The sequence below is a fragment of the Haliotis rubra genome, unplaced genomic scaffold (assembly GCF_003918875.1).
Source record: "Haliotis rubra isolate DU_JTF1 unplaced genomic scaffold, ASM391887v1 Scf105, whole genome shotgun sequence".
NCBI classification, from domain to species: domain Eukaryota; kingdom Metazoa; phylum Mollusca; class Gastropoda; order Lepetellida; family Haliotidae; genus Haliotis; species Haliotis rubra.
In genome coordinates this window covers 562,777-590,410 of record NW_025764948.1, presented here as the reverse complement: position 1 = coordinate 590,410, position 27,634 = coordinate 562,777, and the positions used below count along the sequence as shown (strand labels likewise).

Below are 27,634 nucleotides of genomic sequence, written 5' to 3'. Positions count from 1 at the left end.
TATCAGAAAACTCAAGTCAATATCGTGTTTTGTAGTCAATCATGTGACGGTCTTTTGACCAATCGTGGTACAGGAAAAATACTACCTATATAATAAAATGGTTTACAGTTATGATGTGACAATGCTAATTACTCTCTGTCACAATGGTATTAGACCCTGCTTGACTAGCGGAAAGCTGAGAGTCACCACACTGTAGGCAGTTTCTATCAATTTATGTTGGAGAGTAATGAACAGAATACTAAACTCGCTTTTGCTCGTTTGATATCATTAACTCGTTTAAAAAAAAAGGTATCATACGGAAGGTCGTTTAGTATCCTCTTTTTATTTAAACGAGTAAGTTAAGCAATCAAAAAATGAAAATGCACAAAATAAACTCAAGATTTGGACAAGACATTCCTGTAATGAACAAAATTGTAAGCTGTGGATTTTCTTTAATACCGAAGCTGAAAATGATACATGTGTATCTAGATATTCTGAAATGATTAAGATATATTTATAGAAACTATATGCAAACTTAAATGCATCAATCAATTCATGGCGTTATTTTTTAAAATGGCAAAAATGTACATAACATTTAGTATGTACAATGAAAGTTCAACTGTGATATTAAAAGATTATTTTAAAACGCATGAAATGAATATAAATAAGAATAGGTAAAATTTAAAAGTTCTATATAATTTACTTGTTTCAAAAGTGGTATTTACCAGAAAAAAGTGGTAATTACCAGTTTCAGAAGTGGTATTTAACAGAAAAAGTTTGCAATTACCAGTTTCAAATATTTTAATTACCAGAAAAAAGTGGTATTTAACAGAAAAAGTGGTAATTACCAGAAAAAAAGTGGTTATTACTACTTGTGGAAAAGAAAATTCAAAACACCATTTTGACCCCTCTGTGCTTTCGTACTCTGGGCCTTCCTACTAAAACAAAGTATGTGAGTGGCAATAAGAGAGGAGCATTATTTGTAACTTGTACATTTGTCTAGACAGGGAACTCAGGCTATTTCTCCAGAAAGCAAAACATTTAGAAACGATCACCCTCCATGATGTATTTAGAATATGCTCATATCTCTTGCGGGTGATATCAATTATTATGATAAAGCTATTCATTCATTTCTGTGGTATAGCATTTTTTGGAAATATCTATTTCTGTATCAGACAATGTCTTATATTGTTTCAGCTTATGTTGACATGACTCTGTTCTTCAACGGATTCTCAACCCCGGTTTCTAACATGTCGGGGGAAGGATAACCTTCACCCAGAGACCCTGTTCTGTCAGATATTGACTGATTTAGACTCTCTAATTCAATAAGGTATTGACAGACCCATTTACAATCCTTTAAGACAGGTTTGTGTAAAGGGCAATGACAGTACTTGCAGAGATCAACATTACAATAATTTATGTTTTGATGGGTAAATTATCTGTATGTATGATTTCATGTTAATTCTTTTATCATACACACATGTCATTGTAACAAGTGGTAATTCCATTTCACGTAAATAAAATATCTACTTTACTTTACATCTGCTTGCTTTCATTTGGGGAAAACATTCACAGCTATTTTTGGTGCTGATAAAGGGTCTTTGTTGTTTAACATCACACTCAGCAAGTTTCCATGTATATGACGGTGGTCTGTAATTATTCTGGACCAGACACTCTAGTGATTGACATCATGAGCATCAATCTATCCAGTTATGATACGCTGACAGGTGTCAGCCAAATCAACCGGCCTGACCACCCAATCACTTTAGTTGCCTCTTGCATTGTTGCTGAAGACCATTTCTAACCTGGATCTTCACGGCAGGGATGTTTGCTTAGAGGCATGTACAATGTAACATTCTGTCCCCACATCACTTAGGGACCATTCATAATTTATGGCTATGTGTGTGTGTGCGCGTGCGTTGATCTGTGTTTCAATTCAAAATAAATCAAACACCAGAATATCTTCAGAATGAATTTATTCATAACAAAATGATAACATGAAGTATCTTTATAAACAAAAATAATACAACATGTGTGTATAATGCTGGACAGAACAACTTTCACAGATTTGGTAACAATTAACGCATGTACAATGATGTAGTGATTACAAATGGAGCCAAAAAAGATATACTGTGGTTCCAATCACTGAAAATTAGTGAAACCTCAATCAAAACCACATTAATTCACTTAGATACAGGGATGTTAACAGGTATAGTAACAATCTTCCATGAAGTCTCATTGATATTTATAACTTATTAAATAGGCTACAACAATAATATTTAAACTTCAAAATACTTTCTATATGTATAAAATACTGTTTGATGAAGTGCGATGCCAAGACATTAGGCATAAAAAGGAACATGGTACAAACCTAAGAAACATACATTCCTTTCCAGAATTATTTCCCTTCAATTGCCTGGTGAATGAAAGGGCAATATGTCTGCTTGGGAGATTCAATATAACTAAAGCACTATGAACACAACCACCATAACACAACACACTATCTGCATACAGAACAGATTCAATATTATAAGGAAGGCTAAAACAAGCTTTCTGTGTAACAGTATAAAAATAACTGACATGCTGGTCAATACATGAGATGGTCATGTTTTGGTATTGCCATGGAATTTCACACATGCTGTATTATTTTGTTCCTATCCAATTACCAGATTTTTTAATAGCTTTCTTCCCTTTTCTGTTTGTTCTGATAGGTTCATTGTAACTGTTGAAAATTATACACATGTGTACAATAAATCAACTTGACTGCACTTGAATCCATTGGAATTGCCTTTGTTTCATTTAAAACATACACTCATCAAATCTATGCCAAGTCCAAATAATCAAAAGGTGATATAGGTGAAGTAGACAAACATAAAGATTAAATAAGCAATGTGATGCAGTGGACAGACATGAAACATGTACTGCAACCAATACTGCAAGCATCTCAAGAATGGAAGAAACATATTTGCTTAATCAGCAAACAAAAATCGACAAGTTTCCCCATGGCAAATCGTACTACTGAAATGAAATCAAGGATCACCCGACATTATCAATCAAACATCATACAATCCATGTAAATTCCAGGTTTGTTGGATTGAACATCTGGTTAAAGGTTCACTGCAGATAACAGATTATAAGGGAGAGAATACATGGATGTTTACTTTTGTATTATGAGGATCACAACATTTTGGAATGTAAGTTTCTGCTACAATGCAGAGCATGTATATGTGCATGTATTAAAGAACAGCAAAAGTAATAAGATACATCACAATACATATGACTTCATAAACTTTACTGTAACAACAGAACTTGTAGTGCAACTTGTGAGTGGAAATGTGAAATGAGCATGAAACACTGACAAATGACAATATATTCTCACTATCCCAAAACCATTGAGATGACAGGGTCAAATTTCGTGTGGTTTATAAATTCTGTGATCACAGTCATGCTCGAAGCAAACATATTGTCAGGCTACAGGCAGTTCCTGGTATAGTTTTTGTCTATCTTCTTGTTGTAGTGTATACACTGACAGGCAGACCAGATGGAAGAGCTTTGTCCAGGTCACATTACAAATGAGGACATGGCATGTGCATGCTGATATGGGAGACAACTCTCTATGCACTGTAGTACCATGGATGAGCACATCCTCATGACATGGCACACAACTTGATACAGTCATCAGCTCCAGCCACAGCAAACAGCCTCCCTCCCATGGTGGTGTCAAGGGCCTGCACAGGCTTGATCATCTTCACCTCACCAATCACCTGCCACAAAAACACATTTAACTCATACATCATATTAAACGGTAAGCTATAATATCTGTAGAATCTTTTTTCTCTAAATATAGTTATTTTTATAATGCGGAATTCAGCTATCAAGACTTGCATTGTATTTAATCTAGATTGGTATTGATTAAATTAATCGCAGATACTTCACTATCACAGTCAACAGCCATGGTGAAAGAGGCATGTAGACTTGCACACCTTACCTATCACCTGTCACAAACACATACTCTTATGCAATGCATTATAACTCATGTTATAACTCACATTAAAATGTGGCTAGGGTTGGGTAAATTGGCTAAGAACCACAACATTCTTTTACAAATGAACAATAGTAATGTGAAAGAATCATGTGGTCCTCAACTTCATTGAGTAATATATTTATTTTCCATGTGTATGACATTTGTCACCTGAAAATACACTTGGTTAATAATTTCTAGTTAGCAGTTAGGTGTATTACTTAGAAAAAATGTTTCATTTTCTGTAATAACTAGGGATGCCACGATACATAAGTTTCATGAATCGATACGTATCACAATCTTCTGACCTATTTCTTTTGTTAAATGAATCAGAATTTCTGGACAGACTGGGTAAGTTCCACAAAATGATCTCAGCAACCCATAATGTACTTGGCGTCTTGGTTAATTGCATGTCATGGAACTCTGATGGTGTGGGACATTGCTATACATATCAATCACTGGCCTGTCTGGTCCAGTCTTTATCATCTACAAGTTTCAATCATATTGCTGAAATACTGTTGAATCAGCATTGTAAAACAAACAAATAGAAGTCTAGCGGTTTAAAGAATCAATAACTTGAACTTCCTATTGTTCAGTAAAGGCCACCTTACAAATACAGCAGTTTTTGTTCTAAATAAAAACTAAGTAAATAGTTTTACAGCTATCATTAACGAATCTTAGAGACCCACTATCTTGAACTTTACACACTGGGGTTATGGCAAGGACCCCTTGATTTGGTGACATGTTGAATTCATGATCTACAGGACTCATGTTGTTATTAATTAATTAAGTAATGTATGAAATATTGATAATATTATAATAGGTCCATTGACCAATGTGCATCTTTTAGAATAGGAACATTCTAGATATTAAGTCATGGTAAAACATGACTATCCACAAATACAAATGGAAACACTTGTTAAAACACCAGACTAAATAACACATGCTCCAAAACTTAAAAATACTCCAGCTGCTTGAATGTATGCACACAACCATACTCACCTCATTGGTGTCCATATTGATTGCCTTAGCACTGTTAGTCCCACTTCCCCCTGCCAGCACCACATTGTTGTCACAGAACTGAGCACAATACAGGTAGGCACCCTTAGGGCCTGGGAATTTCACCGTCTTCTTGGGTTTGCCATCAGTGTAATTCCACACCTTTAAAGCATCTTCAGCTACCCATGATCCAGTCAGAATGTCATACCCCTGAATAGTAGGGAAGAATTATTGCTTAGATGAACACATGTACACAAAATCTGTGCCAAAACAGAACCCCCAGCTTAAATTAGATCTTTTACTCTGATGTGGGAGTCAAAGATCTGATTTGAATGAGATTGGATGTGGGATTTGAATGATTACTAACAGTCCACAGTTCACTCAAACAGCTTAACCAGTTACCTCTATTATGCTTGTAAATAACTCGATGGTTATAAGTGTGACATTGACCTTTTCAATATTTCAACATAACAATATAGAGACAAATGCACTGAAATTTGTGAACTGTATGTTTGTATATGAATATTATAAACCCATCACAGAAGCTACAAATGCTGTTTAGGGCAATAGTTCTGAATGTTCATAACATAGGGATTTAGCACCATATCAGTAATTATTACCCTCAGATCCAAACTGTCTCCACAAATGTGAGGTCCCCATATCTGTCGCTTGATTCCATCTGTTGATCGAGAATCCCAGATCTGAAAACAACCATAAACATTAAATGTGTCTTGGACATCTTTACCTATCATACCTTTCAAAGCTTGAAGAATTGATTTCATGGGCAAAGCTGATAGCATATACAGAGGTGTTGAACCGTGTTCTATACAGACATATCCTGTAACGTCACAGCCACCATTCTAATTAACTAACATATGACACATGTGTTTCATGCACTGTCATCAATCACACATTAAAACTTCCAAAATGAATTTCTCTTTAGTTTGTTACACCAGTACTTCATTGCTCAACATCTCTGAAGAAAGCATTTATATATTTTACATAAGAAACCTAGCATCCTTCAAGAGGTAACTGGTCAGCAATATTCAAGATGGTCTTAACTGCACTGTTCCTTATGAAGGGATATGGATCAAGGTTTTAAGATTGAAAGCCTAGGTTATGGTTTTGCACCAAAAAAATGCTGTGCATATAATGTGCCTAACTGTCTGAGGTCTAAAAGCCAAAACTTCATTTTCTGTCATTGTTATTAGATTATTACCAGCTGAGCTTACTGGACCAAGCATTATTTACTAGACTGAGGCTAAACTGGCTAAAGTCACACAGTGACAGGTATGAATATCAAAAACATTAACAACATCAACACAACAATACTTGTTGGGGTGCTTTACAGATTGACCAGATTAAAGTTAACATTAGAAACATAATATAAATAGATTCACTTACAGAGGGAAAGAATTGAGTACAATGTATACGTATTACTATATTTTAGAAAATGGTCATGGTTTTGAGCTGCTAACCTTGACATGGTTGTCCCATCCACCAGTCAGAAATATGTCGTTGTACTCGGGGTGGTATTTCAAAGCAAAGACTCTCTGTGTATTTCCCAAGCACTTCATATCTGAAGGATCTTTAGAGTTGTCATAGCCATCATATTCATTCACCAACTGCAATGTGGAATATTCAACATCATCTGGGAGTTCTGTCTTATTGTGTATTGATAATGTAGCCTATTCATAATAGAAAACAAATTACACAAACATTTACGATATGTTCCTCAAAGCGATCATAGCACTTAGCAACAGTCATAAGTCTATGTTAAAGTATAGGAGTTACGATTATCTTAGTGCTACGAACGCTTTGTGGAACAGGACCCAGAATCATAAACCAAATAATAAATGTAACAAAACATTTAGATGTGCAACAAAACTAACAGTAATAACAAATGCAAGAGGCTTTATGGAATTGTCATCCATAAAGCATCTTGCCTGTGTTATTGATACTTACTAATCAACTCTAAAATGTCAATCAAAGAGATTAAATGAACGGTGATCCATTGAATACTGTTTCTTTGAATGTGACAAACAACACTAATGTTTGGATCCATGGGGATATAACACAATGAGACATTACCTGGCAAGTTTTGGTATCATATATTCTGACTGCAAGGTCTTTGCCTGAGGTAGCAAAGTTGTACCCATCTTCACAGAAATCAAGACAGTTAATTTCATTATTCTTTTCTGAAAGAAAATAGACACAAAATATATGATAATGTTTCAGCTGAAAACTAACACTTTCAAACTGAAATGGAACTTAAGTAAAATATATAACGACACTGACAAATGTATAACAAGGCAATATTCACTGTCCGACTATTTTGTCGACACAAAAGACATAGAATGGTTGATATTAATATGTTGATCTTATCAGCTGATTGAAGTGAATGAGCGAGTGTGAAGTCAAAAGTATCATAATACATGTAGAAATGCACATGTACTGTCACACTAAAGTGGGTACAATTCATTTGGTTACTCAAAGGAAAAATTAGGATACCCAAATGAGATGAACACAAGCGAGTACATAACTCAATGACCCAAAAAGTTATCTGTAACTCTGTACCTTAATTATTGAATATTATCATTTTTTGTCAAATGCATAGTATTGTACATTCTTGGCACACATTACATATTCTTGTCTGCGGTCATTCTATACATTTGTGTGTACAGGACACACATTTCTGTGTCACGTAAAACCATGAACACAGACACACACACACACACACATATATATATACATGTATATATATAAACAGGTCAAGATAATGACCACTGTGAATGAGGAGTGTTGAAGGTTTATTATTTAAGACCTGTCATTGTACCAGTGCTAGGCATAAAAGTCAAGGGGTCCTTGTCATTACCCTAATGTTACACTGTAAAGATTTAGGGGTCCCAGATTCTCGAAGAGGCAATGCCCAAGGACCCCAGGATCCCCCTTAATTTCAAAACACTGCCTTAAATGATATATGTATTCTACCGTGTTGTGTGTTAGAAGGTTCAAGAAGCCATAATAAGGATACTCAAGATTAGAAGTGTCTTTTTCACTGACAGAAGTCGGTTTATGGCTGTCCAGAACATGCATGTAGGATGTATCACAAGGAGAATAAAATTTTTACTGCTGACTCATTATTTTAAACAAAGAATAAAATTTTATCTTTGCTAAACTAAAACTACCATATTCATTGTATTAACCCCTGACCAAACTCATGATATTCATACTCATACTGGTTTTTTCTAAGAATACCAACAGTGCAGGACTGGGTGCAGTTTCTACCTTTCTTTTTTGTATAGTGGAAATATTATCATGTTCATGTTAACAAACTTTAATAATATGTCAACAGATCTCATTTGAGGGCAGCCATTTAGATGCTTTAAGACAAACATTATATTAGGTAACCGACAATGTATAACATTTATTTACATATTTTATACAGCAGTAATTATTCAACAGTTAAAAGTGTGTAGCAAAAGTATTACCTGACAGAATAAAGTTTCATCAATGTTTGATCAAACTTTGTTCTCTACTGCACAATCTGACATGAAATTCAACTCTGTATATTTTTATCACACTTTATAAGTCTCAGGGGTGTTTATGTATTATAGTGGATACGATGCATGATTAATTCTATTTCAAATAATCTGATTATGCTTACAAAATATGTCTAAACAAAGATAATATTGGTTCCTTATACAAAAAAGTATAATGCTTCAAAAACATTTTAAAACAAGATCTAAGTTGTCTACAGAACACAGTTGACATCCGCATGTTAAGAATATTATTTCTAGGGTATTATTTAGTGATAAAAGTAACCAAAATATGCTTTGGGGCACACACATAGCAGGTGTAAAGCTTTTGTCTATCAAACAAATACATGGTATTTTGGTGGAGACAATCCTCTTTGTGTATGTTTGTAGGCTTAGTCTATGGGAATTAGCTTAAGAGCAGGCTTACTGCCAAGGGCTAGGGGTTTCTGACAGGTAGGCAGGAGAATTCCACCAGTCTGTCAACATACAATGCCTATGTTTTAATTCATTTGTCAACAATTTATTGTAAATATCTGTACAAATATGGATGAATATTTTTACCTAAATGTCCTCACACATTTAAGGCCTACCAAAAGCAAATACAATGTATAACCATTTCACTTTACAATTTTGTGAGTAGAAATATTTGGAAGTTTATACACTCTTCAAACAAGAAAACTTGTGTCCAGGGACACGGATGCCCCCGCTGACATTCATAAGACATATAAAGATCAATAATTGAACAAAATTCACAAACAAGTTCAATAAACATCTATGCAACTAATGCTAACTATGAGATGCACACCTTTCAAGTCCCAATGAAATACATCTATAAGCTTAATCAATTCTGTTGAGCAGTTTTTGTTGAGAAGTGGATAGACTTACTCCTCCCAGATTGTATCTGATATAGGCCCCCTATTTCACTATCATCAAAGAGAAATTCAACAAAATGTATCTAAGTTCAAATGTCTCTAAACATACAAAAAACTACAATATACAAAAACAAAATATGAGATGCACACCTTTAGAGTCTCTATAAAAGACATATGTAAGCTAAATGAGTTTTGTGCAGTGGTTTTTGAGGAGAAGTCGATAAAGTACACCCCCTGTTGTATGGGACGAACAGGATGAATAGAACCAAATTCAACTAAGTTCAAACATCTGTAGAAGTGACAAAATTAAGAAATTAGATGAACAAGGTATGAGATGGACACCTTTAGAGTCCCAATGAAACACACGTAGAAGCTCAATCAATTCTGTTGAGCAGCTTTTGTGGAGAAGTGGATAGACTTCATCCCCTATAACACTATATCGATTTGCTACAGCAACAAAAAACTGCAGGACATGTCCCTGCTCTTCTAAGAATTTCAGACCAAACCATCAGAAATCGTCTGAGAGAAGTGGGAATTTGAGCATACTGACCAAAAGTTGGACCTGTCCTGACACAACTACACCGACAACGACGTGTCCAATGGTGCAACAGGGTACAGGCATGGAACCTGGGGAACTGGCGACGAATTTAGTTCAGTGATGAATTGCGTTTCCTCCTGCAATGACGGGTTGGGAGACAATGTTTCTATCAACATCGACACGAGCATTCTGCGCCGAACTGTGTTTGACAGGTGGACAGATTTGGTGGAGGAAGCATCAAGGTGTGGGGAGCCATGTCTTACACTGGTAGATCAGAGCTTGTGGTCGTTCAAGGCAATCTTACAGCAAATCACTACATTGACCAAATCCTGCGACCTCACTTCCTCACTCTTTTTTTATGCTTGACAATGCTTGACCCCATACAGCTTGTGTAACAGGTGCTTATCTCTCTGATGCAAGCGTCAGTGTCCTTTCCTGGCCTTCCAAATCACCTGATCTGACCCCGATTGACCATCTATGAGATGAACTTGATAGATGCGTCCATAAATGTCATCGTCTTCCTCAACTTGCTAACACGTTGCAGGAGGAATGGCAAAGAATTCCCCTAGCAAAAATCCAAAGACTTGAGCAATCCCTTCCAAGGCAGTGTCGAGCAGTGACGACTGCAAGGGGTAGTGTGGCATGGTACTGACCTAAATGCCCCCTTGTATCTACACATGTGCAGTGAGTAAACTAATTAATGCTACAATGACAACAATACATATGTTCATCCGTGTGTCAATTAGTGGTGTTCTGATTAATTAATATAATCGAAGATTGGTCGCAGTGACCAAACGACCAAGCCATCGATCACATTTTTTACAAGCGAACACAAATGATTTTGGGAACTACTGTTTCAGTGTTTGAAACACTTCACAATGGAACATATCTTCAAAGTTGTCAGGGCCTGAAAACGTGTTTAATTCTTAGAAAACTCACTTCACTTACTAAAAAGTCATGACTCCAGGAAGTCCAAATGTTCATGATATATCAGTCATCACTTTAAAATAGAATCATTTTACATTTGATGTGAAGTTTGCAAATGCGGAATCGCTCAGTTTTTACAGGAAACAAAAAACAACAGAGAACCATGTTATACTTATCTGCAATAAGAACCTGAATAGGAAAATCTGAAAAAAGACGCCTACCAATTTTTTTTCGATGATTGCTCGTTGGTAGTGTACATTATTTTTGGTCTGTGTGGGTGGGTTTTTTTTAACAGTTTATAAATAATCTCTGCATTTGCTTTTATGGAGATACTTTCTTCATAGAGGGTCATTATGGGAATTGTCATGACATATGGACAAGTACAATGTATGTGTGAGCACTGACTTGGGGTAATCATTATGATGCCTAATTATTATAATATGATAACATACTAAACTTGCCAGTCATTTCAAAAGCTGATGGGCCATACTCATTTGATATTTTTTTGCTATATGTGACATATGTAACATGTGTAGGAAGCAGTCTGCCAACAGAATGTCTGTCGAATGATAACAGTTAATTTTCACCAAAATATCACATGCCTCTGTAATTTGTGTGCAAGAGCAATAAAAGTGTCAGTCAAGCTCATACATCCCTAATGAAGGTTCTGATGCCTGGAGAGCATGGTGAAGTTGATCAATGTCAATGTGTTTGCACTCACATTTGTTAATGCACTGACAGAATCAATATTTTAACAAAGAATTATATTCCAACAATGTAAATGAATTCATGTGATTTACTGCTATTGATCAACAACCAAGTAGTATGTTGAACAATTCTTATTCTTAGAAATTTAGATTGCAGAAACACCAAACATTGACAATCAATTATAAGGGTTGCTAAAGAGAGGATGAAATATTTATACAAGATTAACCCTTCAGCAGTTGTGCAGCAGCTGTGCATGCTGTTGCTATAGTGTCAGTCTGTGCGAAAACCTTTCAGGCAACTAGCCACAATATTTAAGCCCAGAAATTATTGTTATCATATTTGTTTCTGCAACCATTACTTCATGAAATATGTTTTTAACTAGTGTCAAAACCACCTTTAGCATGCCTAAGGTTGTGAAACACATGTGAACAACAAAGTAACAGTTTAAAGTTTGGAAATGAAAACATCCAAATGCATATCAAATTATATGCCAATTACATTCATCTAGTTTATCATTCACAACAAACCTTTCAAAACAGTGAAATAATTGAAACTAGTCACATCCAAGTCTGAAACTGAAACAAATATATCCAATACAGCCCATGCAAGTCTGCAATATTTGGCTTGTCTTTATTGCTAAAGTTTCAGGATTATTTTCTTTAAATGAATACAACCTCTTGGCTCCTTTTAATTATAATTTCATTAGTAAAACTATTTATCATCTAATGTAGGGTGTTATTGGTGCAATAAAGCAATCTGATAAACTTGCAAATTACGTCAATCCACAAACTACTTTCTCAAAACTCCATACATGCCATGCAAACCCTAAAACATTTAACATTTCATTGATGACGTTGTCGCGAGTTTACATAGCATGGACGGGTTTGTAAACAAACATGGCTGCCCCCATTATCCAAATTGGTGATTCTGTACGGATTGATGACAGAGGTTCTGGAGTCGTTACTGCAGTAATTGACTTTGGAAAACATGAAACGGAGAACTTCGTTCAAACTGAAGGTACGGATTATGTAGCACGAGTGACAGGCTATCGTCTAAGAAAAACACCAACCAAGGATTTCAATCCATCGGTCACAACAAAAAAAGATGACGAATCGATTCCATCAGCTATCAGAAACTGATACTGATGAGGGGATTACCCACAATGAAAATAGAAACACTACCAAGAAAACCCTGCCTAATTTTGTTGTTCTTTTTAGACAGAAAGATATTATTTTAGGCATCAGTTATGTTTGCACTGTATTAGCGACTAGTCACAACCATATGCTTCCGTCAAGAACGACCTTCACCTTGGTGTACCGCTAAGCATTCTTAAGTGAATGCTCGATTCTCTTCATATATAAATTCACGTACAATTCGCCAAAGGCTCGCATAATACAATTTTTATTCCTAAGATATGATATTAATGATACGGAAACACACAAGGTTAAAGGTCACATGCAACGTAAAACACAACTTTGCAGATTCTGATACCTTTCGGTATGGACTTACCGAAAAAAAGCGTCAAAAATGCAAATTCAACTTATAAAGTTGAAAAATAACGCGATGAAAAAAAACGCGTGAAATCGGAGTTCAAACGTTTCACTAATTTTCCCCAGACTTTTCTGGGGAATACGGGTTTCAACAGCTGGCTGCGCTCATAGCACGTGCGCAGTGAAATAGGTTCACGCAACTTGGAAGCGGGCTGTCTGGTGAATACTCAGTGAAGGCTTTGGTGTGAGCTAGTTTCATAATGTTTTGTTGATATCTCACAGGCGCGAGCTTTTTGTATGTTATGACAGTAAATAAACTGTTTATATAATTTCATTTATCTATTTCACCACACGTTCTTCTTACCGAGTCACTTTCTCAGTTCGATACTTAAAAGCAATGTCATTATTTAGAGTTGACACGATTTCTAACTGTGATATAGATATGTCGCTGTCACAGACAAAACTCAATGTCTTGTTTTATTGACACCAGTGTGTGTGTCTGCCTGCCTGTCTGCTAATGACAATATTCAATACACAACTGTGATCACTGACCACATGCAATTTGAACTTAACACCAATCAGGCTATACACCATAAACAAAACACATTGATTTATGGCCCGAGTTCGGTCTCTGTCACATTATGTAATTACACAGACAGGCAGGTGTGATACTTGAACACATGACATGTTATGATGTCTGTTGATTGCAAAATGTCATACACAAAAAATGAGCATGTATTTACAAAACCCAACTTTCTATATATACACACACAATGACCCGTGAAGGCGGCATCTGCTAATGAACCAGCCGTTACACTTGAGTGCACACCCACCCGCTCTGACTGGGTTCGTTTCGAGGGAGGTAAACCCAAGTACAAAATATTGCACTTTTGATTTGCGATTATACGCTTATAATTTTGTTTATTTGTTTTTTCATAATCAGCAATGCATATTATATGTCATGAAGAAGTGATAATTGTGTTTTAATTATGTTTGATTTTTTGGTTGCATGTGACCTTTAATAATCTCTATGTATCATCTGGGTGGGATGGGGGGTTTGTTGTTGATTTGTTTTTTCTATAAAATTTATTCCTTTTGTAGACTAGATATAAGTCGTCTTAAAAATGTAAATGACAGTTTGTAAGACAATAAATCAGAAAAAAATAGACTACTTGTGATGCCCTTTCTCATAAGCTGCCCAAGAATCAATTGCTTTTATTATTCCAGTCCTTGTGCTGCCATGGTTGAAGCATCAATAGTTTTATGACCTGGGCAGATTTCCTGATTATACTAAAAAGTATGGTGTTACTTGAGAACATGTTCTAATTGCTTCCAAAAGCTGTATTTATTTCTCATTTTGCACTTAACAGTATTATATCAGACGCAGTGGATTTTCTCTATCATATTATGGCTATGCAAATGTGCCATAAGAAAACAGTTCAGTTTGAGATTGAAGCTTAGTCTGCCTGATACTATTGACATCACAAAGAAGCACGCATCACCTATGGATTAGTTCTTTCAGCACAACATTATCCACCGTTAAAATTATTACCTTTTCACACAAGACAGATTACAGGTCATGTGTTCACTTCACAAATTATGATACACAACAGCTAAATTATTGAAAATAACCTATCAATTTAGATCCTCCAAAAGTAAGTGTTTCCTAATTTAAGACATGGCAAAAAATACTCATTTGAAACTTTTACCACTGCAAAGAAACCACTGTCTAGTCTAAATTGTTCTGGTCTTGTAAACTCAAATACTAACAGTCAATACCTTTTCAACTGTATCGACCTTCTAGTGAAAAGTCTGCGCTAACAAACTCAGATTGTGAAAGCCTTGTGAATATAAATGCATTTATAATATGCAAGCATGGCGTACCTGTGAGCACCTGCTTGTGAGTGCCATCCTCTGTGTTACATGCATACACATACCCCTCAGAAGTGCTAGCTAGCAAGATGTGGTGCTCTTTGGTGTGAAACTGCATGCACATTACAGCATAGCCTCCATGTCTTGTTTTTCGTATCTCCTTGATCATTTTCCCCGTGCGTGATGATAACAACTAACAACAGCCAGCAAACATCATGCAACACATACAGCTGAGAGCACACATTGATCAGTAATGCTTTCACATTCGACAATAAGAATTAAAGAAAATTAATAAATGTATAAAGAAATTACTTAATGAAAAGAGTTGTTTTCTGTCATTTTCAACTTGTTCATCTGTAATATATATGTTCTGTTGTAACATGTCTTTTGTGTTTTTCCATTGATTAAAACAACAATTAATTTCTGTCATCATCAAAACGCATAGTGAAATTAATATTCAATGTTATTTACGAAAACATATGTCATTACACATTTAACTAAATCATGTTATGTTCAGTTCCTACCTGAATTGCACCATTTCTGAATCCGACTGCAAGCATTTCTCCATCATATGAGTATCTCACAGCAAAAACACCACCTAACGTTGCATCCAGTTTCACTTCCTTCAGGACTTCTACTTTAGTGAATTCTCCTTCAAATTCAGAATACAAAATACATCTATAGTGAGAGCGTGAGGGCAAGATTCAGCCCTGTTATGACTTGAGGGTGACAAGTTATACACATATACAAAATTTATATTAGTAACTGTCATCAAAGGACAGTATAATAACAAGAAATTTGTTACAGATGTTAAATCTAGCTGGAGAACATAAAAATATGTGTCGAGACAGCTCAATATATAAATGGATCTTTATAGACAGAAATGCAATAATGCATTGACACATACATTTTTAGATACATTCTGGATGAGTATCCATAAGACTAGTAGAAACTGCTTCAAGTTTAATGGTTTTCACATATACATCATCATCAGAGCCCATAGCTAAAAATATATTGTATCTAAATGTAATGTTTATTCAGCATGGAAATAATGATGTGGAAATAAATCAAATTATAAGTAACATATGTTAAACAACAATGTGTAAGTGCTGGTAATAATGATGTGGAAATAAATCAAATTATAAGTAATATATATCAAACAACAATGTGTAAGAATAGAAAATAATGAAGCTTACCTTTATCCATGGCCTTCCCTGCCTCCAAGGCATCTTCCAGCCTTTTTTTGTACACACTCTCTATCTGTCTGCGTGCCATTGTTACCCTGCTGCCACTGTCTCCGACTCAAAGTGACCAACACACGGAAGTGAACTGACAGGTGAGATAATATCTCCTGGCAATGTGATCACAGCTTAGCTGTCAGGAAGCTGGATCAGAAAAAAAGCATGGCTTGCTATAGCAACATGACGATCCATACTGAGCCTCTCTAGGGGCAGGAGGGTGGAGATGGTGGGAGCATCACACAACAAGACTCAAACATTACATACAATGCCAGTAGGAAGCACAGTGCTCAATCAGGTTCACCAAAATGAGCAATATGCCACAATTCTCAATAAGTATTTAACCTAGAACATATGGTTCTAACGGCTTTTTGGTCAAACAAACAAAATGCCACAAGATGAAACTAGTCAGACTGTAACATTTTAATATTGGTGGCATTGCATACAAACAAATAATTATGAACAGTTACGTGTATAAGGTGCCTCAACACACTTTCAGATGAGTTCAATATTGTGTGTAAATTTGCAAATCTGACATTATTTATGGACTTCCACCAACATTTTATTTCCATAGCCAGACTGAACTTACTGTCAAACAAAAGATTACTGTATTCTAGCATACCAGAATATAAATCAATCTATTTAATTGTAAAATAATTCATTTAATTACTTTTTTCCTGTAGAACAACAAATTAAAGTGTGCAATCTGTAGTTTTAGCCACAAGTTTGATGTCCAAGTCTAGTAACATTCTGTTTGAAAGAGTTAGCTCAACTAATTAAAGTTCATATAATAATGCTAAGCTCATGTTCAGGCAAACAGTGGCCAACCACAGACTAAATGCATACAATACCAGAATACTGACTGACCAAGACCCACATCCAGGTTCCCAGGTAGTGTTGAACAAGTAATAATACCTAAAGCAGAAAATGTGTATTGATTGTGTGTTGATTGTGAACCTGCACCCTGTGTTATTGACTATATTAGCTATAGTGTGGACAGAAATACCTCATCTTCTTGACCATGTCAGTGTAATTAGTAATGCATAGACCCTTATAATTAGTAATGTCTCTCCTGTTGTTGTCAGTACAGTGGGTATTTTACTACTCTGGATTCACTGGCTCCACAATGGAGATTGTTCTGAAGGGACTAAAATAGCACTGGCCAATCTAGAGGGTGTGTCCAAAGGGTGGGCAACCCTACCTTGTTATCAAAAACCACAGTGTCAAGTTACTGTCAACCAGTGTCAGTCTTGCTATGTGACATAGGTTTGCATTATCTGCTTTTTAGAATCCAGAATCAACATCTGAATAGTTCTATGCTGGAGTCATTTCATAAACAGCTGGCAGTCCCCAATAAACTAGTACGTGTATGTCAAATTCAATTTATTTATAGGCTATACATGACTGATACAACTTGCCTACACTTGCAACAAAACACTCAATGGCAGAATACTTCAGCTAGTGTTCACTCATACTTCGATACAAGATTTTAGCTTTAATCTACTATGCCTCAACTACTTGGAATAGATCTCAAATGCTTTGTATAGAATTACAGGTGTAGATTTATCAACTGGCAACAACACCCTCCTCATATAGCACTCCAACATTGAAAGGAACCTGACAGCCCCATTCATGATAACATGTTGATGAGCGTTCCTGTAACCTGCCTGAGTGCTAAACACTTCTTTGGAAGACTGGTATTAAAGTGTAGTTAAATAAGAGCTAGATATCCATTACATTTTATTTAATAATTGAAATATACCCATTATATCGTATGCAGCTACTTGTTTCAGTGCATTCTTGTACATGTTAGAGACACAATGATTAACAATGAATTCTTGTATAATCCTATACAACTTACAAAAAGCAAGTGAACTCCATTTGAATGAAGCTGTTGTTGAGGTGGACATTTACTAGGGCTATGTGTTCAAAAAGGAATTGTATTGCAAAGGTGTTTGACACTGATTGAACATGCATGTCCAATTTTCTACACACTTAGATCCCCTCAACTACAACAACCATTTAAAAATTTAAAAAATTGTTATGGTTCCGATAACAGCAGTCTGAAAATTAGGGGATATGATTCTTAATTTCTATTTCAATGATTCATAATATGAAGGAACAGTACATGATGTACAAACACATCCATTCTGCTCCTGTGGTCACCCCTATGAGGATACTTTACATTACTTCTTTACTTGTCCTAATTATTCCAATGTCAGATGTCACATGTATTTTTACGAACGTGGATATAATGTTAATTCTGTCCTAAATGGTAATCCAAACAAAAATAAACTTATAAATTCTTTTATACTAAAATCTGTCCATACTTTTATAATAAATTCGCATAGGTTTGATAAATAATTAATGATGTTCAATACGCAGGTTGCTTGCTTTCCTATCATACTGCATATTATTTAATATTTGTTTTATTCATGTATCAATGAAATGGAGAGGTATTCAAATAATCCATTACAGGTTGTTTACCAATCCTAGTTCAATATATTGTGAATAAAATATGTTTACACTAAGCACACAGAAGCCATAGTGTGAGAGGCTGAAGGAGAACCCAGTGTCAATAATGCAACTGAGCAAAGCACATACATAAAATGCCTCAAAAACAGTATCTCAATAAAAAGGCAAAATGGTGGACAGTAGGTAAAATAGAGCAGAGGATGTCAATATCCCAAGTTGCCTCAGTGTTTTTCAAAGCAAAAAGTGTCATTTCTTGACTGTGTGAAAAGTATCGTCCAACAGTTTGGGTGGCAATGAGACCTGGATGTGGTCGGCTCAAAACCAAGCAAGACTCATATCTGCTCCTGTTATCAATAGTGAATTCTGCACAATAACAGGAAGACGAATTATAACATACAATTCGAAAATGTCTGTGAGGAGCTTGTCTGAAAGCAAAGTGTTCTAAGAAGGGTGTCACCCTAGAATTATCAGCAGAAATTTTGAACTGCATGATGACAATGCCAGATCATAAATTACCCAGGTTGTCTCTAACAGGAAGGCATACAGACATTATCCTGGCCTGCTAAATCATTTTCATTACAGAATGTATGCCAGAGCTCCAACCAAAGTGTCTCATCCTGGGGAAGCTCTATGGGCAGAATAGCATGCATGACCAAGTGCAACTATATGGAAGTTAATCCACAGTATGAAATCAAGCCATCATGCATATATTTGCCAACATGGTGGACAGACCAGATATTGATCTACCTGCCTGAAAAGAATTTTATAGATATTTATCGTCTGTACACCTTCACTACCATTTAATCAGTTCCCTTATTTTTGTCAGTAGTAAATATACATGGGGTTGCTGTAAGGTTCTGGGTAGTAAATGATAATGTTAGGTCAATAGCTTGCTGTATATAAAAGTTTGCTTAATACAGGTAAACAAGTACTAAATATACATGTATGAAGCACAATGTGCCAGTGAAAGTTGTTGTTGTATTGGTTCCCAAGAGCACCTTGTCTTACTGAAGTGAGAATAAGAGCGAGCCTTTCTTATTGTTTGTCTCTGGACCAAGGCCTAGCTATCTAACAGTGAGTGAGTGAGTGAGTGAATTTTAGTTTTACGCCGCTTTTAGCAATATCCCAGCAATATCATGGCAGGGGACACCAGAAACTGTCCAACAGTAATAATGAGAAGAGAAGTGATGTTATGGCTGAAGGGTAATTAGTCTTTGGATATAAATCGAATTGAAATTTTAATTAAAAAATGTATCATTTTGTGTGAATTTAATCTGAAATTATTTCCTTTAAAACCATTCACTATTGAATAACAATGTCCTCAGGACAATCAATATATGTCAGTTTCTATCTGCATCATTCATTTCATTAGTTTTGATTATTTCATCAATGATATGAAAATGTGACATAAAAATATAATTTTTTGAAAATATAAATACCAAAGCTATAAATATCATCATTACAAACACTGAATTGTTGACTTAATTCCTCAACAATATTCAACAGAGTTTTTAGTTTTCCTCAACAAGTACCACCAGGATGAGTGGATATGGATTTTTTTCACCATGTCTGTCAGTTCGCTCTTGAAAAAGCTCCCAAATGCAAGTGTTGTAAGGTCAGCAGAATTACTGTACTAACTGTAGACGTATTCAGTGTTGTTAAAGAGCATAAAACTCCCATACACATCCCTATTAGCATTTCCTTCAAGGCCAATACATTACATGGCATATCATTTCACCTAGTTGTCAAAGCTTTACTATGTGTATTATTGCCAATTGTGTGGCCTGACCCATGTTGCTTCAATATACACAGGACTAGGTTAGCTGATCTATTCAACCATATGAAATGACAGATTATCTGCTGATATATTCAGCTGTTATACATGTACTTGTGTTAACACGGTAATAACATTGATGACAGCTATTCCGTGATTAGCATTCTTGTTTTCCAATAAGATATTATCATATCCTTTCAAATGGTTTTTACTGTAATCCAGAAATATCATGATACCTGTATTACCACTGTAATATCTTTGGATAAAAGGCATTTTGTGATTATCAAAATCAATCTTCATTTCAAATAAGATGTTATCATATCATTTGAGATTGATTTATTGAAATCCAGAAATATAATGATACTTTTGTTAACACTGCAATGTCATATAATAAAAGGCATTCAAAGAGTAGCAAAATCAATCTTCATTTTCAATAAGATATTATCATATCATTTTAGATGGTATTCATTGCAATCTAGAACAGTAACATAACATTACTTGATGCAAAATATTGCACTGGGTGACCCAGTACACGGAAATAATGAAAACATACACATAATATGCACTGGAACACCACTGGGTCGCAGAATTTCTGTTTGAAATATATAAACTAGCTCACTTGTAGTGTGCTCTGTAAAATAAAAGAGGCACTGATGTTGTCTTTGTCATGGATAAACAGATGATATCCCAGTAATCTTGTCTTGTTTGCGACTTTTGTGGATAGCATAAAGGTGTATCTTCACACAGATCAACAAAAATGAAATACAGTTTAGTCTTGGAATTAATAAGAACATGTAGACATATTTTGGGTCGCAGTGGAAATGGTGGTAAAGTTCCGATAAATCACTTGCCCCGTAGTCTGTGACTTATGATTATGACAATTCCAAACATTTTCACTTCTGATTTCATCTTATTGATTGAAAATGATAGTACTAAAGAGAATGAATGTCAATGGTCAACTTACATTTTTCTCCTTTTCGGTCCTTTTGAATCTCTTATGAAATGTTTGTGAATCTGTTCAATAAATTAAGTTTTCCATTCACTTTGTCTGATGACTGATATACTAGTATTTAGAATAGAAATATTATCGACTACTTAAGTGAATCATACTTTACACGCTGACTAAACATATACACATGTACAAATGAAAAGGCTTGCGAAAACTATGACTTAGTGTTATCTCTCTCACTTCACTTCTCACTCCAAACAATAACGCAAATTAAGCACAGTGATTCTATTCAATCTACAGCAAACATCGTAATTACAACAAACAAAATTATGTGTATAACATTAAGCAGTTATTGGTACCTTTGTTGAGGAGTGTTTCCATAAATTACCAGATGAAGGAATAATATTCCATACATCTGCAACTGTACAAAGGAACTTTTCAATGTCACATGTCTTTGTAAGAATCCAACAGTTTATAAAATATACTCTCCCCAAAAAGAAACGCATCATGAAAATAGCAATTTCATGTAGCAATGAATTAAAACGTGATTCATTTTACAAAAGGTTTTGCACTGTTTATGAGTCCTATGGTGTTTATGTTTTGAAACATCACAACAAAACGCACCATCCGTAAAATACCCGTATTTAACAGCATGATTTTCAATTTCGGCGTGTAGTGTCACAGAATACACAATTCACATGCAATGCACCTGAAAGTTGGGGATCAGATAGTCTCAATGATGGGTATAAAAGGTTGATCGCTGTCTGTTGATTATTCACTGTATTTAGACTATTGTTGACGAACGCAAAATGCCACGTCTAAGTGAAGCCAACCGTCATATCGCCATTGGTTTGCTTGCAGTTGCCCGACGCATGAATGTTCATGAAAGCACCATTTCACGGCTCTGGGAGAGATATTGCCGGCAGAATTCAGTAGCAGATGCCCCTCGTAGTGGGCGACCTCGAGCGACCACTGCGGCGCAGGATCGCTACATCTGGGTACATCACCTGCGTCATCAAACAGCTACGACAAATACCCGGATTGAGGAGGCTTTCTGCACAGACCGTCAGGAACAGGTTGAGAGAGGCTGGTTTACGTGCAAGAAGACCTTATTTTGGCCCTGTGCTTCAACAAGAACATCGTCGACATCGAGTTCAATTGTGCACCAACGTTCAGGCCTGGAACCTACCGAATTGGCATAGAATCTGTTTCAGTGATTAATCACGATTTCTATTGGAACGACGCAATGGAAGAATGCGGGTGTACAGACGTCGACGTGAACGTTTCGCCGACGCTTGCGTTCCCCAGGTGGACAGATTCGGCTGGGGCAGTGTTATGATGTGGGCAGCGATCACCTGCCATAGGAGAAGTGATTTGGTACGGTGACGAAATCCTACGTCCACACCTCCTTCCAATCATTGATCGCCAGAGGGAGTTGTTTCAACAGGACAATGCCAGGCCCCACACAGCACGTCACACTAGAGACTTCCTCCAGAACCACAACATCAATGTGCTCCCCTGGCCCTCAAGATCACCGGACTTAAACCCGATCGAACATCTGTGGGATGCCCTGGACAGACGGGTGCGACGCCGTAATCCTCAGCCCCAGACACTTCAGCAACTCGCACAGGCACTACAGGCAGAGTGGCCTGCGATTGGGCAACACGAGATTCTGAGACTTATTCGTTCGATGCCGAGGCGATGCCGTGCAGTTCTGGATGCCCACGGTGGTCACACGAGGTATTGACTTCAGCGCCACCACACGTCTCCATGTGGCACTCAAACTGACTTTCCTCGAGTTGGTGCCAAAGACGGATAAGTCTGCATTCCCGGTGTGCAATTTCGCTATATTTCATTGACTCATAAAGCCTACAAGATGTTTCAAAATAAACATAAAAATACAGTTGAAATTCCTATATGCGTTTCTTTTTTGGGAGAGTATATTACATATGATGTTATAACTCATGTTCATTTCTCAACATATCACATAAGTTTGTTTCAGGTGTTTTATATAGGAGTTAGGTCTCACTGGTTAGCTGAGATAACACATGACAACTCTGTTCATGATGTCCACAGTTCTCTGAAAATATCCATGGTCAGATACCAATGAGCAATTGTTCAACATATTCTCACCTAACTCTTTGAATAAAGTTACTTCCCTTCTATTTCAGAAAATATTTCGTCTGCTTTAGCAAACCTACATTTATAAACATTCACTTTTGACAAACCCATCATGCATGATAACAGTGATTAATCAATCATTATCAGTTAATCCTTTGATAAATGTATTTTTGGGGGTACCTGTACTAATCATTCCTCTCTGGCTGCACTGCAACATGCATATTTTTCATAAACTTCACCATATCAGACCACAAGGAATTAAAGACTTTCATCAACAAGAATGGTATAACACAGTTTGTTAATCTGGAAAATTGATGCCTATCAAGGAATTTAATTATTCTGAAATACAGAATATTACCTGTCTGCCAGCTGCAGTGGCTGAGCGGCTGACTTTGTGTACTGGCGATTAGGTGTCTGACTCTGAGGGTGTGGGTTCGAATCCAAGATGGAACTCAACCAGTGTGCAAATTAGCCACTGGCCCGCTAGCCCATGGCTAGTAAAAATCCAGTTGGGCCAGTAAATCTCCACAGTCACTGGCCCAACTGGCTAGTGAATTTTCATGGGGTCATTTTGTAAATATATCACTCTCTCCGACTTGTTAAGTTATAATACACTTTTAAATCATGCAAGATTATGGGCTGATAAAAATGTTCATCATATTAGCAGCTTAATGATGACTTATTTGAGCATACACAAAATATTTCAGACATGTGTTTTCGTATTTGTTTTTGATGGTATTTTACCTTTTTGTAATCTATTGCTTAGTCTCTACATTCAAATTTCAGGCTAGTGAATTATTTTGTGTGCTAGTAACTTTCAGGCATAGGTAGTCCAACTGGCTAGCAAAATTTGGAAACTATTTTGATCACTGGACTCAACCCAACAAAAGTACTAGAATCTGTACTTTACAAAATGAGAAAATGTAATCACAAATATAACATATGTTACGTTTCTGAATTGTCTTCTCTTAATCAATTTCATTTTTAATGCAAAAACTTGCCAAACATAATTTCATAACTACTATAATAATATCACTAAACTGTATCAAAACAATAAATGTTTCATTAGACGCACAGCAAACAAAGCATGCTCTCTTACAGGTGAGTATTATCAATACCACGATAGACTACTGACAAAGACAAAATGAAACTAATTGTGTTGTTCACAGCACCTTGGTATACAAAGGATCACTGATTATGCTGAAGTTATTCCTAATCAGCACACTTTCCTCCTCGTAACTGGACTCATACCATAACTGTATCTTCTGACAATATACATGCTGATGACATGAAATGTTCACATGAATATTTTGTCATTCTCACATTGTCTCAGAAATGGTTTTTTAAGGTTACATACAAGGAGCAGTAATGATATTTTGAGGTTACAGCGAGTGTATGAGGACTGAAATATGGGTCCCTTCACTTCTCTTGATAACGCATGTGATCATACATACCTCAGGAATGAGCCTCTTACTGATAAACTCCCTTGACACGCTATGAGTTCAATCCACTATGCGACCTCAGGTTTTATTTACTTGTGCACATTAGCAGCTCTATGTACAGGCACCAGGAATTCACTTAAAGTAAACAGTGCCGATAAACAAGTTTAGGAAATTAATCTACCTGGACATAATGCACACTCACCTTACGCCCATGTGGATCAGGCTCTTTATACCATATAGAGACAGATGTAATTTGATGAAGAAATCGACTTGCTTTACAGTACACCAACCTTCCTTACTTGATGCCTTGCATAAAATCTTTGGAACGGTTCGACAGTCACATATTTATAATCACATTTACATTCACGGTCCAAAACACACAGTGTTTACAAGCTGAGCCTGGAGACAGAGAGAATCAACCAGCCTGGACTTGAATCTGTTCAGCTGAGGATTACTTTGTGTCCATAAGGTCAGGGGTTATTAGCTGCTTTCACTCCAACACAGTGCTTTACAATGTACGTCAGTAATATCCAATTTAACACTAGGAATATAGAAATATGATTGTCCATTGATTACTTGTATTCTTTTTACATGTTTTTCAAGAGAATGACGCTTTCATACGTATGTCTAAATCTTTGACTCCTTTTGTGTGTAAATATATAGATACATGAAACCTCAATTGCAACATCAAGAGAAACTAATTCTATATTGTATCATTTGTAACTGAACACTAATTAAAAGGCAATTAAGGTGCATTTTGAGATTCCGGTATTAAAATTATAAAGCATGATGAAAAAAAATGTGAAGTTTCAAAATACAATTTCCTTTATTTAAGAATTTATATTTTTCCAAAGAATTGTTTTGTTTGAGGTTTCAGTTTTTCATTGGTAACCTTAATCTAAACATTCATTTCAATATAATGAAAAAGGGTAAATATTTTTTATTTACCAATACTCGGAGAAACAAAACATAAAAGTGGTATCCTCTATATTGTTTTTTAGTGGCTCTTACAGAAACCTTTTGAGTGAGTAATTTATGTTTTAAAGTAGACAGAAACTGTGAGGGCTGCAAAAAATATTGAAAACACCGATTGACTAATCCAAACACTTTCATCTTTTTAACACCAAATGGCCAAAATGAATGATAATATCACCAAATGAATTCTGATAATTCATTTAGTTTTAAAAAACAGAGTGTGAAATTCAAGACTGGAAAGATTTCATCTGGATTGTGAATTGTGTCTGCAAAGTTAGTAAAGAATAATAAGTAGATCTATTTCCATACTACAGAGCTACTATCCACTTCACACATATAGTACTCTTCATCAAACTAAATATTGCATGTACAAATTGGAATTATTTACTTGCAGATCTGGATTATTAACATCCTCGATAATCTCCAGGGTATATGTTCTGATAAATCTCCACTATACCCTGGATGCGTCTATGGTTCAAGTTGATGATTGTATTACCTTCATTTGCTGGCTCCGCATTCTCACAGTAGCCAATCAGATAAGCTGCCGTTACAACTGAGCTTGCCAGTGTCAACAAAGATAGCGGTTGCAGCCGTGAAAATTTGTTCGCATTGCGACTCAGATTTTTGGGGAAAACATACAGACAAATTGACAGGTCTGAAACCTTAAAACAATATATGCAAGAACTCCTTCTACCTCTTTCAGAGTACCTCTGCAACAATATATTATTGTGTTGCCAAGTTTAATCTGTAAGATAATCTAAAAAGTGAAAATGAGTTGTGATTGGTATGTTTAACTTCCCAGCGTAGACACCGGATTCAATCAGCTGATTGGATGAAAAGCCAACCAAGGGAGGTAGTAAAATCATTGGCTCGAGCCGCAGATGCATCCAGGGTAAAGTGGAGATTTATCGGAACGTCTACCCAGGAGATTATCGAGCATGGACTATTAATAGCCTAAAATTGCTCAATATATTGAAAATGACCTTGTAAATCTGAATATACATGTAATAACTGAACGTTGTCGAAGTAAAATTCTGGTTTTCAGTCCGTGAAAATAATATAGCGTTAGAACAGATGTCCCTTTATCACACTGGCATTTGAAATAACTCATTTCAGTGCTCTTTGAACCATTGGATTAATTAATAGATTCAATTAATATTTCAGTAATAATTCAAAATATAATTGTGCCATATACATTTTCCGAATTACAACCCATTTTGATGCATACACTTATACATGTACTATATCATATTATATTGGTGCGCCAAGCAAATGACCCCATTGCAAATAAATAATTATAATTCAAAACTTTTTCAAATGATTTTGTTGGGCAATTGCTGTTTGAAATTGATATGATAATATTTTAATATTTTAATAGACCCTTATATGTCTTTTACGATCATGTATCATTTAGTCACCAATATTGTCAATAGAATCATGTGTGGTCACCAAGTCGGTGTCTTGTACCTGTCCTGTTTGACTTCTTGTTTCTCCAGCTTCAACAGTTTGCTCTCGTATTTTCTAGGGAAAAGGAGAACGAACCTTCCACAACTAAAAAGAATTTCTTTGCTTTGAATATGACTTATAGAACAAATACAAAGTTATGCGATAAAGGCCCAAATGAAAGTATTACTGAAACTGGCGTTTGTCTCCACTAGCAGACGAAAAGTTTCAGCTGGATCGGCAGCCGACGATTCGTTGTAAAAGCAAATATG

The 27,634-nt window shown here is 35.9% G+C and overlaps 1 protein-coding gene across 3 annotated transcripts; it reads right to left on the bottom strand.

The window, feature by feature from the left end:
* Positions 1-1,938: 1,938 nt before the first annotated feature.
* On the bottom strand, positions 1,939-27,597 carry LOC124275843 (uncharacterized WD repeat-containing protein all2124-like). Of its 3 annotated transcripts, none has more exons than XM_046711527.1 (9): positions 27,387-27,597; positions 16,142-16,330; positions 15,470-15,597; positions 14,958-15,138; positions 7,091-7,197; positions 6,478-6,624; positions 5,620-5,700; positions 5,003-5,209; positions 1,939-3,743 (listed from the first exon to the last, which is right to left on the bottom strand). In XM_046711527.1, exons 2-9 carry the CDS (start codon positions 16,218-16,220, stop codon positions 3,627-3,629), a joined length of 1,047 nt encoding a protein of 348 aa, XP_046567483.1. In that variant the 5' UTR covers positions 16,221-16,330; positions 27,387-27,597; the 3' UTR covers positions 1,939-3,626. The 3 variants fall into 3 exon arrangements, with proteins under 3 accessions (XP_046567483.1, XP_046567498.1, XP_046567490.1); XM_046711542.1 differs by lacking the exon at positions 27,387-27,597 and adding an exon at positions 25,235-25,351; XM_046711534.1 differs by lacking the exon at positions 27,387-27,597 and adding an exon at positions 25,147-25,245.
* Positions 27,598-27,634: the final 37 nt, after the last annotated feature.